A 17620-nucleotide genomic window follows, 5' to 3' on the forward strand; every position below is an offset into this window, starting at 1 on the left:
CAACGTGACTCTCCCAAACTCACGGTCAAAACACCAGCCAGAGGGTGGCTTCCTTTTTGGTGAGAAGGCGCCGAGTCCATGATTGGAAACCTATATGATTGGTCCGGAGGCATAGGTGTACGTTCAATATTATTGCGTTCCTCCTTGAGTTTAGATCGATACCAGAGATTTGTAGGAAATTGCAAATGGCAGGCTTAGTTAAGGCCACGGCACTGACGATTGGTACATTACAAGGACAGACTTGCTGAGAAGGGAGTAGAAGGTCCCAGCTTCCCTTGTACTCAGGGTTCCTGGTTTCCATGGCAACTCCCCTTCTGAAGTTGTTGCCAATCAAGATACTGTTGCATTTGATACTTCTCTCTAGTGTATCACCTTTGCAGGAGTCAAGGCCCAATCCACTAAGCTAAAACAGCTAGGTTCACAGGGGATTGATATTTCCTCAGGGCTTCTCCGTGTGAATTCAGGTCTGGACCAGAGAACCCAGGTCAAGGAGGAACTCCCTAAATAGAAGACAGATTCCCTGTTCCGTTTCCATGGAGACATGGAGCGGCATATGCTAACTTAAAGAAGGAAAAAAAAAAAAAAAAAAAAAAACCCAGCAGAAGGTACGGACTTATCTGAAGGAGTGTGTCTGTGGGCCCTCTCTCCCCGCACCTATGCTCACGCCTTGACCACGTGCCTGAGAAGCTTGGTATGGATACACATAGGGATCTCTTGAAGCTCAGGTGCCCAAAACAGGACCGCTTGTTCCCATCTCTTCTGCTCCAGAGACCGTGGGTACTCTGAGACTTCTTTGGTCCAGGAAGGCCTTCTTGAGCCAAGAAAACATACCTTTCAGGGCTGTTCAGGCTGACGGCTGGAGGGCAGCGTTTGATAATACTGAGCCGAAAGCTACAAAAGAAATTAGTACCCGAGTGTCATGGCACCCCTATTGTTAAACGTTGCTTAGATAATGAAGCAAACCTATAATAGGGTTTATCAGCAGGGCTGAAAACTTGGTAGAGACGGGTTCCAAATATCTGAATGACAAGTTTTTCTGAACTCTCTTTTATGAGCATTTTAGGAAAATCTCTGGCAGGGGTGGGGGGTGGGGGTGGGGGACCCTGTCACATACATGAAGAGGAAGGACAGTCTTCAGGAAAGCCACCCCAACCTGCCAGGTCTGAGTATGTGACACCTAAAGTAAAAGAACAGTAGCTAGACGTACTCGTGGAGGCTAGGGAGCTCTCAAAGACGGCAGGCACCTCTGTGTTCTGTCGGTGGTGGCCCCACCTACCTCAGCCTGATCAGTTACATACTTCGGAACATAACAGATACACATTTACCTTTTCTGTTTGTTCTGCCCACCCCCTCTTCCTCTTCTTGGATGGTTTCCTAGTTACTGAGCAGAGTTAGCACCTAGCCTGGCTGAGCTCTGCGATTATTCATTGACTGTTATGGTTCCATTCACTGGGAAGCTGGGGCCTTCCTGCAAATTGAATCTAATAAAAGCAAACCCCTTCTGCTCTGAGATCAAAAGTCAATGGTGTTGGGAGGAAATGGAGGCTGGGAAGACGCGGAGTTGGTGAGGAGTGAGCAGGTGAACTGTGGAGGTGGGGGAGTGTGGGAGGCTGTAGCAGTACAAGGACCAACGTAACTAAACCCCCCACCCCCAACAGAAGGGGAGACAGTACGAAAGAGCATAGGAATTACATAGAGAGTGAAATACAGAGTTCTTTAGGATCTGGGCATAATTATGAAACAATGATTAACCTACCAAGTCATCCTTTTCAGAAACTGCCGGGCAGCCTCCCGAAGAGCTAGTTTGTGTTTACTTTGTGATCTGGCTGGCTGGCTCTAACTTGGGGGCGTGGCGGGGGTAGGATGAGGAGAGGATGGGGCGGGGTCCCAGCTACAAGTTAAACATTTAGTCTGAGGTGTACCATATTCACTCAGCAAAAACAGTGTGAGGTGGAGAGGACAAAAAGGACTGGGGCTGGAGTTCCTGCCCCTTGAGGATCACACACAGAGTGGAGCCCTTTGAACCCAGAGGGTGGGGAAACAGAGGCAAGTAAGGGCCTGGAATATGTGGGGAGGTAGAATTACCCCAATCTGAGTATGGTCTGGATGCATCAGGGAGTAGTTGGCAGTCTACTGTTCGCAAACCCCACTGGTGTTGGGTCAAGGTATGATATGAGAAAGGCAGACTTTCTAACCCCACGCCTTTCCAAACCAGTCCTCTTTTGCCAGTCTGCTAACCTGCACGGTCCCAGGGGTCTGTACTAGGTGACAGTTGGCAGTCTCCCAGGTCCCATCTAAGGGATCCCAGTGCCTGTTAAGGCCTTAAGTCTTCCCTAATGTCAATATGGAGAACCCTAGGGAAAAAACCTTTTCCCGCTGTCCCTCTAGCATGTTTTCTGCTGGCCTGAGGCCTCTTGTGACTCTCAGGGCCCTAGGCATGAAGACAGACAGACTCCTTGGGTGGAGCCTGCTCTTTTAACCTCTGAGGGCAGCTGTTGGGCCACATTGCCTGGGATCACCCTAGCTCAGCCTTCTGCTGGCTCTCCAGCTGTGGCCTCCAGGGCAAGTGTCTTTAGGTCTCTGGTCTGAGGTCCAGCCCTTTTTCTCCTGAGCAAAGAACAAAGGGGGCCACACAATGAAATGAAAGTATGGGGTATCATCAGCCATTCCCCTGCCTAAGTAGGCATGGTCTCTGCCTGCCAGGCTCACCCTTAATGGCTACAGGGCCAGCCCTCACAACCGGGAAGGTCAAGACTGTTGCAGTCAAGAGAAGTCTTGGTTTCTTTGATTTTTCTTGGCTTTGATAGTTCGAGACCCCTGGAGTTATATCTGAATTTCGAAGCTTGAAAGTTCTTCAGAGCCAGTAAATGGGGTCAATGCTCATATTACAGAGAAGGAAAAGGAGGCTGAAGGAGGATTGGCTCCCTGCTCAGGGACATTGGGCAGTTTGCTTACAGGACTGGGCCACACCCCTGGCCTGGATGCTACGCTGTACACTCCACCATCACCCTACACAGCTGTTTCCCTTATAAGGCTAAGACTCCATTCTTCAAGAGCATCAACTGTTTTGAAAATCCACCACCGCGGTATTAACCTGCAGGGTGGTGTGCCTAAGGCATGTCTGAACAGCTGAACTCGTAATAAGGACCCATGGTATTTGTAAAATTGATAATCTCTAAATAAATGTGTCTGTACTGAGTCAGACCCATACAGATCTATGATTTGTAGGTTTTTTTTTTTTTTTTTTTTTTTTTTTTTTTGTTTCTCCTCCTGAATCAAACATGACTCCTACATTTGCTCTGAGCCACCAGGATCACTGAACCACAAATAAACTAAGAGTTGTTCATGATCCCGTCAGACCTTCTAAAAAAAAAAACCCCTCAGTCTTTGACATACCTCCAGAGACAAGACAAAACCTGGATTTAGCTGTGATCTGTGTGAAGAACCAAAAGGAAAATGTGACAGGCTTCAGTAGGTGTGGACGTAAATCATTAAGGCGGCAGAATAGTTCAGTGCCAAGGGTCAAAAGCCACGTGTGGCATAAACTGATGTGGAAGTGGGTAGTTCAGATATCTGTTATGGTTGTGGAGACCTGGACACAGCAAATGGTTTACGAACGGTGGGGGGACTCAGGTTTCCCAGCTCTGAGGCCTGGAAGTTAAAGCAGTGGCTTCCAAGTCTGGTGCTGCCTCTGAGGAGTGGTTTCTTAGGTACCAGGAGACTCCCCACATCCTGGAACACATTCTTAGGATCGTGTCTGTTCCAGAGTAGCTGAGCTACAGACCCCGGTTTCCACAGAGGTCTGGTCTCCACTCTGTGTGCTTTGCTCCGATTGCCTGCTGATTATTCTTGGCTGTATGTATCTGTGTGCCCAGAGAGGCCAGAAGATAGTGTTGGATCCCCTGGGGAGTTGTGAGCTGCCCAATGTGGATGCTGGGGGATAACTTAGGTCCTCTAGAAGAGCAGTAAGTGCTCTTAGCCACTGATCAATCTCTCTATCCCACTGCTGTGGCCCAAGTAGGAGGAAGGTCATCCTCCTGTCTAAACTTTCAATGGGGGAAGATCAGCAGACTTATCTTCTGGAAGATTCTCACAGAACCTCAAGTCTCCTAGCAAATAAATGTCCCTTTGGACGCCAATGTTTACTTTCATTTGCCCGTTGTTGCTATCTTGGAAGTCACACAGGTTTTGAACAGGAGAGACTTTCCCATTTTGTGCTGGGAATTCAGTGCAGCCCTAGAAGGGGTATCCACAGTACAGGAAGCCAGCAGTCACTGCTTGAGGCCCGTGTGTGGTCTCTGAGGCAAAGACAGTCACACTCTTTCCCTTACAGTCTCTCTCCTTTTTATTGTGGACAACTATTCCACTTCTGTTTGCAGGTATATGGGAAGTTGCTGGTCTGAGTGATGGCTGAACCGTGTAGTGTATTTCACTCCACGGTAAGGACATAGTTCCATGTCTGTTAGACCAGCCTGAGTTAGGGAGGAAGAGGCAAGACCATGCTGATAACCTATCCAGGGCTTCACTCCAGCCCATCATGTCCTGCCTCAGCCTGTAAGCCCCATCCTTCCTGGCAGAGTCAGGAGTAGCAGAACCCCCTCCAGACACTTGGCCACCCCAAAATAGCTGGGCTCTGTGTAGGGAGAGACAAAGGAAGCCCTCTCCCGGTGCTGAGCTGGAACATATGCACTTCTTGGTAGCAAGTGTGAAGTCTGTCTAAACTTAGCGAGTCTTCGTTTCCATCCCACCCTTTGGTGTTTGTGTCGGAAGGAGTGGACTCTTTTCCTGCCAAGAACCACCTGCTGTACTTTAGTGGGGGGCGGGGGGGGGAAGCAAGCGCTTGACATTTAGAAAATGACTTTTCAATGGAACTCGTGAATTTAAATTCTTCCACGAATTCTTCTAGAGACACCTCACAGAGGAACTATGTTACATTAGTCAGCCAGCCCTTCCTCAGCTAAAGCCTTCCAGTAGCTCTGGTCACTCAGACGAAAAGCCAGAGTTCTGGGAGGTGGACGCCATGAGGCCTGGCTGTCCACGAGCCTCCTCCAGGGGTCCATCTGGCTCATCTCCCAGTGGCCTTCTCCCACTTCAGGCTGCTGTTCTGGCTTCAGTACGACCCCCAGTGGCCAGGAGGCTTCCTTGAGCCACTCCCTCCCAAACACTCCACCCCCAGGGCCTCACCTGGCTTCTCTCTCAAATCCAACCTAGCTAAAGAAGCCACCTGGCGATCTTCCTGGGCGCTCAATGGCGCTCTTTCAACTTAACTGACTACGTCGTGCAAATTTATTGATTTTTATTTAAACCCCTGATGCTAGTTAAAGCTCTTTTTTAGTTTTGCCCTGTTTTTTGACTGTTTTGCCCTGCAGGAGATGGGCCCTTGCCCCTACCCCTCCACTGCACTTCCCAGTCCTTCCTTCCAGTTAATCGATAGTTATTTAGTTAACTGATTATTTTACTTTGTTAATCAATTCTTTGTCTCTCTGGCACGTATTTCATTCCATTAGGGCTGGAATTGTGTCCGACTTGGTATTACCTTTCTGCAGCATTACAGAAATGTCCGACACAGCATTTAATAAGTAATCTTTGGAGTAAGTTGCCCCAATTAATAATTCTCAGCATAGCCTTCTGTCACCTTTCAAAGGTAAACATGTCGGCTAGCCAGCCCTGGTATATATCAAGGTTCCATCCGTTAAAAAAAGAGTTCACCGTGAGACACCAGTCAGTCCGTGTGCTGTTGCTATAGCAAGGTGCTGGAGATGGAGTAATTCATAAAGAACAGAATTTTATTAAGCCCACCGTTGGGGAGATTGAAGTGTTGACCTCTAGTGAGGTCTTCTTCCTGCTTTGGGGCAGGGGGTTGTTTTGAATTCCTTTTAAATGTGTTATGGTTACTAAGGCCGTTTCCAAGCAAGCACATCATGACTTCGAGCATCTTCCCCTGTGTCCTGTCACCCTTCCCTTGGTCCTCCGGCCCTCTCCCACCTGACCCCTTTTCCGTCAGGTAGTTTCACATATGCCTTTATGACATCTGTGCATACCTGACTGTATTCTTTCTGTAACCGACCATGGCAGTGGTGCCACAAACTGAGAGGCAGGGTACGACGTGCAGCTCTCTCCTAAAAGCCACGTGGGCCCGAGTTGATGACTCGGCTAATTCTGAAAAGCTCCCGAAGGCCTCCGTGTGTCCTCAACACGTGAATTTATGGGCTAAGAGTATATAAGCAGCGACACTTTGCTAACTGGTGACAGAATTCTCATTTTTATACTACTTTGATTAATCAATTAATTTTTTTTGACAGCCAAATCTTTTTTTTATTGGGGGAATGGGTTTCTAGGGGGTAGGCGTGGGGACCTCACTGCACAGCTTGTTCATTGGCACTGCCTCCAGAATCCTGTGGCTTCATCACATCTGGAAGCTCCAGAGGGCTGGAGAAGGGGTCAATACGCAGCGCTTCAAAGGTGTCATCTGCTCGAAAGGCCAGGCCCACTGTGGCTGGGGCCTGTGGCCTTGCTGTCTGACTGGTGAAGCCACATTCGCCCAGAGTTTTTCCATCATCGAGGAGCTGGTCGTCCTTGTACAGCCGCTGCTCCTCTGGCGGCTGCTTGAGGATGCCCTCAACGATGCGCTTCAGTTCGAACACGGTGCTCGACTCCTTGGCGTCCGTAAAGATGGTGGTCTTGTGGCGCCGGATCGTGAGAAACACGTCCTGAGGACCGCGAGCCCGCGTCAGCGTTAGCCTGCGGCCCCCGGCGTGGCCCCGGAGCCCCCGCCGCCTCCGGCCCCGCGCCCCTCCCCCCGCCTAATCAATTCATTTTTAATTTTTAAATTAACTTAATGCGTGTGTGCACACTCTCATGCACCGACACACTTTGGTGTGTGTCATGGCGTGTACTTAGAGGTCAGAGGACAGTGTGTGGGAGCTATTTCTCTTTTCCCACCAGATGGGTCCCAGGGATCAAACTCAGGTGGTCACTCGTGGTGATGAGTGCTTTTACCAGCTGAGTCAACTTGTCAGCCCCTTCTTAATGTGTTTTTTTTTTCACTTCCGGTCAATTGCTCTTTGAGAAGGTGACACCCTCTCCAGTGTAAGTCACTTGCCCAAAGTCCCAGAGCCTATCCCCAAAGCTCTGACAGTAGCTCTTGATTCTTTTTCTCTAGAATATTCTCCCATACACTCAGAACCGAGGTTTAGGTGTGTGTGGACCAAGACGCCACCACCCCTCACCTCTTTCCCTATGATAGACAGAACACGCATTGTCTACGTGAGAGACGTGGTTAGTGACTCAGCAGCCCTTCAGCTCTCTGCTCTTTACACAGACATGTGGACAGCCAGGGAGCTGCGACTCTCAGCTCCCCGCGCTTTGCAGAGGGTGCAGCCTCCAAGCTCTCTCTGTTGGCCGCCATTATTCAGGAGTCTAGTAGCCCCACAAAGATTTGTTTCAGAACTTGGGAGTCTAAACTGTCTCAGCCATGTGGCTAGCAAGAACACCTCAAGTGTAGCCGACTGCCAGATGTGAACTCCGCTGTGGTGAGGTGGGACTCACAGTCACTCTCCACAAAGTGGGGTAAGGGATGGAACCCCCGCCCCGCCCCGCCCTGCCTCAGGATCTGATGCCTAGGAGTGTGGCCTTATTTGGATAAACAGACTTTGCAGTCACATCTAAAGATGAGGCCACCCTGGCTTACTGGGATGGGGCTTGAATCCTGTGACAATATCCTTAGGAGGGACACAGAAGCATGACACAGAAGAGAAGGCCAGCTAAAGATGGAGGAACAGATTACAGTGATGCAGCCATAGCCAGGAGATGCCTGGGGCCACCAGGAGCTGGGAAAGGTGACGAAGGCTCTTCCCAGGGGCCTTCAATGCTACCATGGCTTACTGACACCTTGGCTCTGGACTTCTGGCCTATAGAACAGGGAAGCAGTAAGTTCTCTCACTTAAGATGACTTGGTACAGTACAGTAGGACATGACAGCCACAGATACTCAGTATAGGTCCCGTGAGAATCGATCGGGTAAACCAGAGGAACTCGGGTACAATGGGGAGCCAAGATGAGAAGTCGTCTAAGGAAATGAGGGTCTTATCAAGGCCGTTGAGAGTAAAAAAACAAAACTAAACTAAACTAAACTCCCCACCCCCTTCTAGGTATAGAAAGTAAAATAATCAACTGGACAGTGGCTTGGTGCTTTCATTTTCTCCATGAAAATGAGAACATCCCAGCATGGTGGGTCATAGCTTCCATCCCTGAAAATAGAGGCAGATGTCCCAGCCTCTATGAGTTCGAGACCAGCCCACTATGCACAGTGAATTCCAGGCCAGCTAGAGCTATGTAGTGAGTCCCTGTCTAAAAAGAAAGAGAAGGAAGGGGGGAGAGGAAGAGGGTGAGGGAGAGAAAGAGAGAGAGAGAGAGAGAGAGAGAGAGAGAGAGAGAGAGAGAGAGAGAGAGAGAGAGAGAGGAAGTCGAAAACCAGCAGTAGCCTGTGGGAACAGCACTCAGTTTATGAGGGCAATTGTGTATTGGAATGCTAACTGCAAGCCCAGGTGTGTGTGTGTGTGTGTGTGTGTGTGTGTGTGTGTGTGTGTGTGTGTGTGCTCAGTCTCCACAGTTCACACGGGGGAACGCTGACAAAACTAAGAGCTTACAAATAATAGCTTGTTAATAAAAGCAGGGAGCAGCTCCTCTCCCCAAGCAAAACGTTTGGCGACTTAGTTTCCCAGAAATTCCTGCAGTAGTGTCAGGGACAAGAAAGCCAGAAGAGTGGGCGGGATCGCGTGGGCTTTCCAGCTTCTACCAGTTCTAAGTCCTCAGAGCAAGGTCCCTGGGAACCCCTCAACAGGAGTCCAGTCTGGGTGAGGAAAGCCAGCCCCGTGCACTTCTATTCTGGGACCCAAAGTCTAGGCTGTCCCCATGTTGCTGTGCTTCATTAGGGCCTCTTGCTCTTCTCTGGGGAGGAGGTCACTGCCTTTGTTTCCTTCCTTCCGTTCAGGCCTGGCCCCTGCTGGCGTCCTTGTTGCTCTCCTGACCAGGTTTGGCTCAGTCCCACCTCTGAAAGTGAGTCACTGTAATAACCACCTGACTGTGTTGGGCCCCACCGGGGTTCCTTCCAGCCTATCTGTTGATCTGTGCATGGCTAATATGCAAAATACCTGGCCACATACATCTACCTTAGTTCACTGCTGTTGTGTGACAAAACTTTTCCTGGGGTGATGCCACACACCTGTCTACTCACCCCAGATAGGGAACCAATGCCAGACCAAAGTGCAGACATCACCAAAGTCCACTTTGGTGAACCGAAGACCTTTATTGGGGTTACTTATAGGAATGTGGGTGAGGGGTTATTTAGAGCAGAAACGACTCAAAGACAGCTGCCTCACCAAAGCCTACCCTGGCCTGGATCATCTCACAGAGCTGGGAACCTGGAGCACACTGCACAGCCTGCAGGCAGCTGGACAGGTTGTAGACTGTCCTTTCCAGGTGTCTTGGTTGGTCTAAACCTCTTCCAGGCAGCTCAGCTGGTTTCTGTTTCTTCTAGGCAGCTGGTCGTCTGGCCTGCGTCTTCTTTGCAGCTGTTCTTTGAGAGTCATTGTTGCGGCTTGGCTAGTTTGAAAATAATAAATATATAAATTTCTATATAAATACAGATATAAATATATCTATATAGATATTTTTATATAGATATAAATATATTTATTAGATATAAAATATAAATATAGAAATTAAAATATATAAATACATAAAATATAAAAAATAAAATATGAATTTTAAAACTCTCAGCTTTTATTTATTTTAGTGGGGTGGAGGGGGTTAGTGAATTTGGTCAGTTTCAGGGACTTCCTGAGGCCGTCTTAAAGGAAATTCACCTTCATGTTTTAAAGAGCTTCTCATCAGGATGGAATGATTCATCAAAGCAACTGTTACACAGTATTCTACTTCCTATTCCAGCTCTTACATTTTTGGGTTATTTTACTGGGCTCTTATATCTGTCACCCTTCTCTACCCTAATCCCTTCCAACCCCCCAACACTAGGTAGAGGGGAAAGGGGGCTTAGATCTTTTTAGACTACTTCTTGCTGATTAGGGGTGTAGAGTTCCTTAGGGCAAGTCCAATCTCCATTGTCAGGATATCTTCAACTACTACTACTACTACTACTACTACTACTACTACTACTACTACTATTACTACTACTACTACTACTACCACCACCATTACCACTACCACCACCACCTCCTCCTCCTCTTCTCCTTCTCCTTCTAATTCTTCTTGTTCTTCTTCTTCTTCCTCTTCCTCTCCTCCTCTTCCTCCTCTCCCTCCTCCTCCTCTCTTCTTCTTCCTCTTCTTCTTGTCTTTTTGCTCATGACCACTTGTTTGACCAACAGCAACCAGGAGCAGCAGGGGGAACAGCAGCCAGCCCAGGCCTTCTTGGGGGCTTTCCCATTTATACTTTCTCTAGAGTCCCCAGAATTAAACTATCTGCAGCTGGCAAAAAATCACGTCCTTCCTAGAGCACAAGACAATCATAGTGTTGAGTTTGTGTTGGAAGCTGAGAAAATGCACTTCAGATATGAAGCTTAAAACTGAAAGCTTTACTTATTTTTTTTATTTATTTATTTCATATTGTGAGTACACTGTCACTGTCTTCAGACACACCAGAAGACGGCATCGAATCTGATCACAGATGTTTGTGAGTCACCATGTGGTTGCTGGGAATTGAACTCAGGACCTCTGGAAGAGCAGTCAGTGCTCTTAACTGCTGAGCCATCTCTCCAGCCCCCAGCTTTACCTTCTGAATGTTCAGGGATGTGGTCAGTTCGGAATTTGAACTGCATCCTGAAGAGAGATTGTATGACATTTTTAAAGGATGGGAACACAAGATGAGGGGAGCTGGGGAGAGCTACAGTGTTATCAAATTATATGTTGACACTATGGGTTAAGCAAGGGCGTACTGGTTGGAGACTGGACCGTATCCTGAGCACCCGGCTTCAATGTCCTTAATTCATTGTCCTAGACATTAGATCGGGAGCTCAAAGCCCTTCACTCATCTCCCTAGACGTTAGGTGTGGAGCTCAGTGAGTACAATAGCCAATTCATTGTACGTTTTTACGACTTATGCACCCTGGTTTAGATAGCAGCAATTTCTATATTCCTTACCCGTTAACAGACAATTAAGGAAACGTTTGGAGGAGCAAGATAGGAGTTCATTCCTAGGCCCTGGGAACATGGACTTGTTTCACCATGCCAGCAAAACAGAGGTTGTCCTTGAGATGACTGGACTCAGATGGCTGTTTACAACAGAAGCCGCTCAGCTACTGGGAAGTCCTCAGCTCCCCCAGGGCCTCAGACCTTGAATTCAGTTTCTTCTTAGGATTAAATGGAGTCTGAAAATGAAATGGTAGTACTTAGAACAGATCTGTTTTTGCTTGTTCCCAGCAAGTGTTAGTGACTGTGAGAAAACTGAAGTGGCCCCGTATCCCACACCTGGGATTCAAACATAGTCACAGGACATAACTTGGTTTTTAAAGAAACCAAAATCCTCACTACATAATTCTTTCCGCCTGCTCTTCCCTGACGATCCCGGAGCCTGTAAGTGACTATAGACGCCCACCGATGGGTCAGGAAGAGCACCTCGCAGCAGTAACATGGGTGACTGTAGACACGCACCTAGGGGTCAGGAAGAGCCGCCTCCAACAGTAACAGCCATTTGCTCTCAGCAGCGTCACCAGTGGTTATGAGACTGACGACAGTGATCTATGGGTGTAGACGGACAGACTGCCTGTGGGCAGTTAGACAGACACATCACACCCATCTAGTAAGACCTTAGAGGTTGCTTCCCCGTGGGGACTTATGACCTCCCAGCTGTGGGCTTTTGTTACAGCTTACAGTACCGGCTGTGACTTCCCTCTTGTGGAGCCTTACCTATGACAGACCACAAGCCACTATTGTACAAGCAGGCGAGTCTTGCCTAGCATAACCGTATTTCAGCATGTAGGACCAATAGCTAAGCTTTCTCCAACCAGCGGCCTGCTCTGACAGTACACAAACGTGTAGACGGCAGGGTGGGTGTTTCCTGTTTACTCCCAGCTTAATTTCCCCCTGCAGCTGAAACCTGGGCATGAGTTGTTTCAGTAGGGTCTTACTGTCTAGTCCTGGTACGCAACCTACAGTGTACAGTAGCAATAGCCTTAATGACCCTTGGAGCTGTGGGGAGTTCCCTGGCCAACAACTCATAGGAGGTGGCCCACTCCCCGCACTGGGGTTTTCCTTCAATAACCTTATGATCTCTGGGAGTGTCCTTTTCCATGCATGAAGGGTACCTTTTGGATTTAAACCTTTTAGACGTTATTTTAACCCATTTTTCCTTTCAGTTCACCCAGCATTGGCAGGGTTGTGAGGTAGGTGGTAGCACCAGTGTACCTGGTTGTCTCCCCAAATATGCAAAACACTCAGGTTATTCTTATCGAAACCTTTCCAGATGACGGGCAGGATAAAATCCCGAACCATCGCCCCTTAACCAATAACCAGCAGGGCCCCATCTGTTTTCACGAGGTGTCAGGTGACCCCAGCGGTTCACAACTAAGGAGGTACTTGTACTGGTCGGTTATGTGCGTCAACTCGACACAAGCTGGAGTTATCACAGAGAAAGGAGCCTCCCTTGAGGAAATGCCTTTCCTGAGATCCAGCTGTAAGGCATTTTCTCAATTAGTGATCAAGGGGAAAGGGTCCCTTGTGGGTGGTGCCATCTCTGGGTTGGTGGTCCTAGATTCTATGAGAAAGCAAGCTGAGCAAGCCAGGGGGAGCAAGCCAGTAAGCAGCACCCTCCATGGCCTCTGCATCAGCTCCTGCTTCCTGACCTGCTTGAGTTCCTGCCCTGACTTCCTTTGGTGATGAACAGTAATGTGGAAGTGTAAGCTGAATAAACCCTTTTGCTCCCCGACTTGCTTCTTGGTGAGGATGTTTGTGCAGGGATAGAAACCCTGACTAAGAAGATACCAAAGTCACGCATAAACAAAGTCTAACACAGCATGGGAAGGTTCCATCCATTTGCTGCTTCCTCCACGGATCAAGACTGGGTATGAAGCGTGGATGGAGGAGCGAGGTTACTCAGCCCCCTGTGACCCTCAGTCATTCTCCTGAGCCATTTCATTTCCGTATCCTGGAGCTCTTCCACAGAACCTCCCTCCTCCTCTCCATCCTTGATGTGCTCGCTCTCTCGCTCCGTGAGCCTGACTTAATCTGTTCAGCCTTACTCGGGGCCAAAGGGAAATGTGGTCTTGCTCGCCACTGCTGGCTCCCCGGGTCAGACGGGCGCTTTGGATGTGCCTGTAGCTGTTACCTCCCCGTTCACCAAATCTGGCTGTTGGAGGAGTTGCTGGCTGGGTGAACCCCCTCCAACCCTAGAATAACCTTGGGAACAGTTATCCAGCCTGGGACAGGCTTGGTCGTTTTCACCTGTTCCACAGTGAACAGCTCTTCAGGTTTTAAGCTGCCAGAAGCCCCTTAGCACACAGTCTGGCTTTCTTTCTATGTTTCTTCCCCCCCTCAGGAACTCCAGTGAGACACAAATCCTGCCACCATTGTCTCCAGGAATACGGCCCTCTTCTCTGCTTTCCCCCACCCCGTTTTCTCAACCTTTGTCTCTGGTTGTTGCCTCTTTTGCTTTACAGATGCTCTTTGCTCCCCTGTCTAAGTCCCTGAGATCTGGCAAAGCCTTTCCTGCTCTTTGAAGGTCTTGCTCCAACAGACTCAGCAAGTTCCACACCAGGCTTGAGGTCCCTGGTGGGTCAGCCTTTGAACTCCTCCACGAACAGCATTCCATCTGGACCAGAGTGCTGGGGTTCAAACGCAGCCCCTCTTATCCCTAGTTCCCTCAATCACCCTGTCCCTCTTCTATGGTCCGTCAGCCCCTGATACTCATGAGGACCTCAGACTAAGATAGCCGAGTGTTCCTAATGGTTCCCAGAAGCTAATCCACCAGGGATGGGAGGTTACTCTACTCAGTTTTCCTGTGCCTCCGGCAGTCAGACTGTTCCCATGGCCCACAGCCTCTCAGGGCAGGGCGGGACAGGCTGGTCCTCCACCGTCCACTAAGTCCAGCAGTTCAAATGTGGAGTGTTTCCTGATCACATCAGTTCCTTGCACCAAAGCATGGTTAATGCCCCCACCTGTATGTTGGGTCTTAGATTTTCCCTCTTCCTACTAAAGGTCGGACTTGAGAATCTTCTATTGTGTTTACAGTCTTCCCCTCTTCCCCTCTCTCTGAATCTTCCCATGGGTCCCAAGTTCTCACATTCCAGGAAGAGATTTTAGCCTCCAAACTGTAAGAAGCAGCAAGTTAACACCTTCATCGCTTCTCTCTTTTATCTAACTCACCTGCCAGATCCTAGCACAGAGAATGCTGCCCATCTCCCTTTCTCCTCACAATTGCCCCTTCACACAAACAGGTTCCTTATGCTCCATCTTGGCCTCTTGTGGTTTCTAACTACACACAACAGTGGACAGGCAGCCTCGGCCTCCACGACTGACAATCTCCCCCTTGTGAGAAATCTCCGAGACTGCCAAGTTTCCTCCAAACCGTTAACTGTTTTCAGGGCATCTCCACGTTCCTGGGGTAGACCCCGGTCATCAAGCAGGCATGGCCCTCCATGTCACATAGATGAAGATAGCCATCCTAAGATTTCTCCCACAGACCGTCCGTGTGTCCCACAGACATCAGGGTCACCTGATAACTCAGCCCTAGTTACTCATCTTGCTACCCATGACGAGAACCATGCAACCGCAGTCACACAGAGGCACGCCAATGCACACCGTACAGGAAAGGACAGCTCTTTGGGAATTTCCTCCCGGGAAGCTCGGTGTTCAGGCCTCTCAGCCGCAGTTGCGCACCTTGCTACCTCTCCCCCCCACCAGGACCACTCACTTGAAGCTCCCCAAATTCATCCTCGGTTGCCAATTGTGTTGTGTGAAAAACTTTTCTTGGGGAGACTCAAGTCACATCTCTATTTTAGATAGGGCTCCCAGGACAGACCAAAGTATAGATAACACCAAAGTGACACAACAGAGAAGGAGCTTCTTGCCCACAGAGTGACCCCGCAACACAGTGTTTGAGGTGAAATGCTCCCCACGGGCTCGTGTTCTTGAAGGTCAGAGAAACGTTGCTTTCTGAGAGAGTGGGTGGTGATGGGGGTCTTATCAAGGCGATTGGGGGCGGGGCCAGGTGTAAAGAATAAGGAGCTGAATCAGGAAGTGGCTGAAAGGGGCGGGGCCAGGTGTAAAGACTAAGTTGAATCAGGAAGTGACTGAAAGGGGCGGGGCCAGGTGTAAAGAGTAAGGTGCTGAATCAGGAAGTGGCTGAAAGGGGCGGGGCCAGGTGTAAAGGATAAGGTGCTGAATCAGGAAGTGGCTGAAAGGCTTTGATATTTTGTAGCGGACTTCCTGTTCGCTCGCTAAGATGTGAGCTGGCCCAGTGTAGCGCTCCAGTCACGGCGGAGCCTGCTACTTCTGTGTCTTTTCTGCCATGGTGGACTGTAGCCCCTCATGAGCTGACACAAACCCTTCCTCTATGCTGCTTTTCATTGTGTATTTGGTCATAACTACTGGAAATAACTAAGACCTGCCATCTGCTGTCTCTCCAGGCTCCAGGACTCATTCTAAATTCTTTTCTCACCGCCCAACCATCCCTCAGTCCTCCCGACTTTATTTCTATCACAAACCACAGGCCCGACCCTCCTCTCACTGCTGTCCTCTGGTCACTCACCACCATCACCGGGCTGAACCACACTCAGCAGCCAGGTCACCCTCTTGATTCCTCTCACCTAGCAGCCAACCTTCTCACTGGTAAATCCCATCCTTTCTTTGGAATCCTTAGCAAAGGTCAAACCCTCTTGGTACCCACAACCCAGTGGCAGGCCCACCTCCCACGATGATATCCAGCCCACCAGCCGATCCCACAACCCCAGCTCCCAGCCCGTTCTTGTGCGCACTGGGCCTGGAACAGTTGTTCCAATGTTGTGGCTCCAGGGCCTTTGGACTTAGGGTGCCTTGGAATTCCCCGTCCTCCATGGTTGTGAATCTGCCTGTTTCATAAATCACACCCAATGGCACAGAATGCTTTTCTTGACCCTTCTGTTGGGGGCCCTCCGTCTGTGGCCCAGCTGCTAAGGCCCAACCGAGCTTTCGTTACTTTGAAAGTCACCTTGTTAGTATTCTGCTAATCTTATTATTCCCCATATACAAACAAAAACTCAGGGAGGGCAGAACCTCGTGTTCCTTATGGTGTTCCAGCACTTTCTACGGTGCGTAGGATCTCTAGGTGTTTCTGGACACTCCTGCAGCTAGTCAATGATTAAAGGATGAATGGCAGAGCTAGGTTTGTCTGCCACACCTTCCCCCTTCTCCAGATCTTTATGACTCTTTTCTTATCCAACTAACCACTCAGGGTCGCCTTTAACCCTGACCAGAGTCATTCATGAATGACTAACGAAAAGCCAGAGAGTACGTTATGAGGACTCTCCCTCTGGGTGACAGCTGCTGGGGGCCATTAGCTTCTTCTGTGACCTTGCCTGTGAAGATAAAGGACTATGTGCCACATGTCTGGCCAGAGAGTCTTCGGATTGGCTTCTCAACCTTATCAGCGTCACCGTGAAGCCTCTGAGCTATCCTGACACAAATTGTTTTCATTAATTCCGAGAACCCAAGGAAGCAATGCACCCTCCTGCGATGACTGACTAAGGAGTATGCACTCCTTCCTAGAGTCATGTTGCAGACCCTAGTGGCCTCTGTCTCATGGACTGTCATAGCTGAGGATGCCCCTCAGGAGAACTTCATGCCACAAGTCAACACAGAGCCGCTGAGCAGAAGAAGGGTGTTTCCGAGGGCCTCGGTTACAGACTGAGTCTTCCTCTCACTGAAAATACAACAAAGGGGGTTGTGGGGAGTGAGGCATGGGACAGGAGTAGGGAGTGTGGGGGATGGAGAGTGGGGGGATATGATAGTAGGGGGTGGAGAGTGGGGGGTGGAGGGTGGGTCTGTAATTCTGGTACTATGAAAGCTGAGACAGAATGCTTTATGAGTTTCAGGCCAGTGTGAACTACAGAGTGAGACAGTCCGAAAAGAACAAAAAATACAATAAAAACAAATGATTTGTTGCTCACAGAAAAACCACACTTACAAATAACATGTCCATCAAAGTGCCCATGGGTGTTGGGGCTCATGGTGAGATAGATTCAATGTTTTGTCTGTGACTCTTTGGGACAGTGGCCCAAGGTATCTCCAGGAGCCTCCAATGTCATCTTTTTCTGCTTAGTTCCCACCTCCTGAGTAAGGGAAGAAAAGCAGAGGCAATGACGCAACTGTAGGTGGCAAGGACTTGGGATTTTATTACACAACTTTGTTTAGCTGCAAGGGAGACTGGGAAATGGATTCTCGCTGGGCGACTCTGTCTCTCAGAGAGGTGACGGTAGACATCTGAAGTCTCAGTGGGTAAGAGCACCGGCTGCTCCGGCAGAAGCCCTGGGGTCACTTCTCAGCACCCACACAGTGGCTCACAGGACTCCAGCTCCAGGGGGTCTCGAACACACCCTCTTCTGGAATCTTTGGGCCGCATGTGCACATGGTGCACA

General features: G+C 49.3%; 1 protein-coding gene across 1 annotated transcript; it reads right to left on the bottom strand.

Annotated features, from left to right (window-relative positions):
• Positions 1-6289: 6289 nt before the first annotated feature.
• On the bottom strand, positions 6290-7408 carry LOC116898345 (elongin-B-like). The gene is made up of 3 exons (XM_032899666.1): positions 7318-7408; positions 7230-7237; positions 6290-6803 (listed from the first exon to the last, which is right to left on the bottom strand). Exons 1-3 carry the CDS (start codon positions 7406-7408, stop codon positions 6357-6359), a joined length of 546 nt encoding a protein of 181 aa, XP_032755557.1. The 3' UTR covers positions 6290-6356.
• Positions 7409-17620: the final 10212 nt, after the last annotated feature.

Source organism: Rattus rattus, chromosome 4 (genome assembly GCF_011064425.1).
Source record: "Rattus rattus isolate New Zealand chromosome 4, Rrattus_CSIRO_v1, whole genome shotgun sequence".
NCBI classification, from domain to species: Eukaryota; Metazoa; Chordata; class Mammalia; order Rodentia; family Muridae; genus Rattus; species Rattus rattus.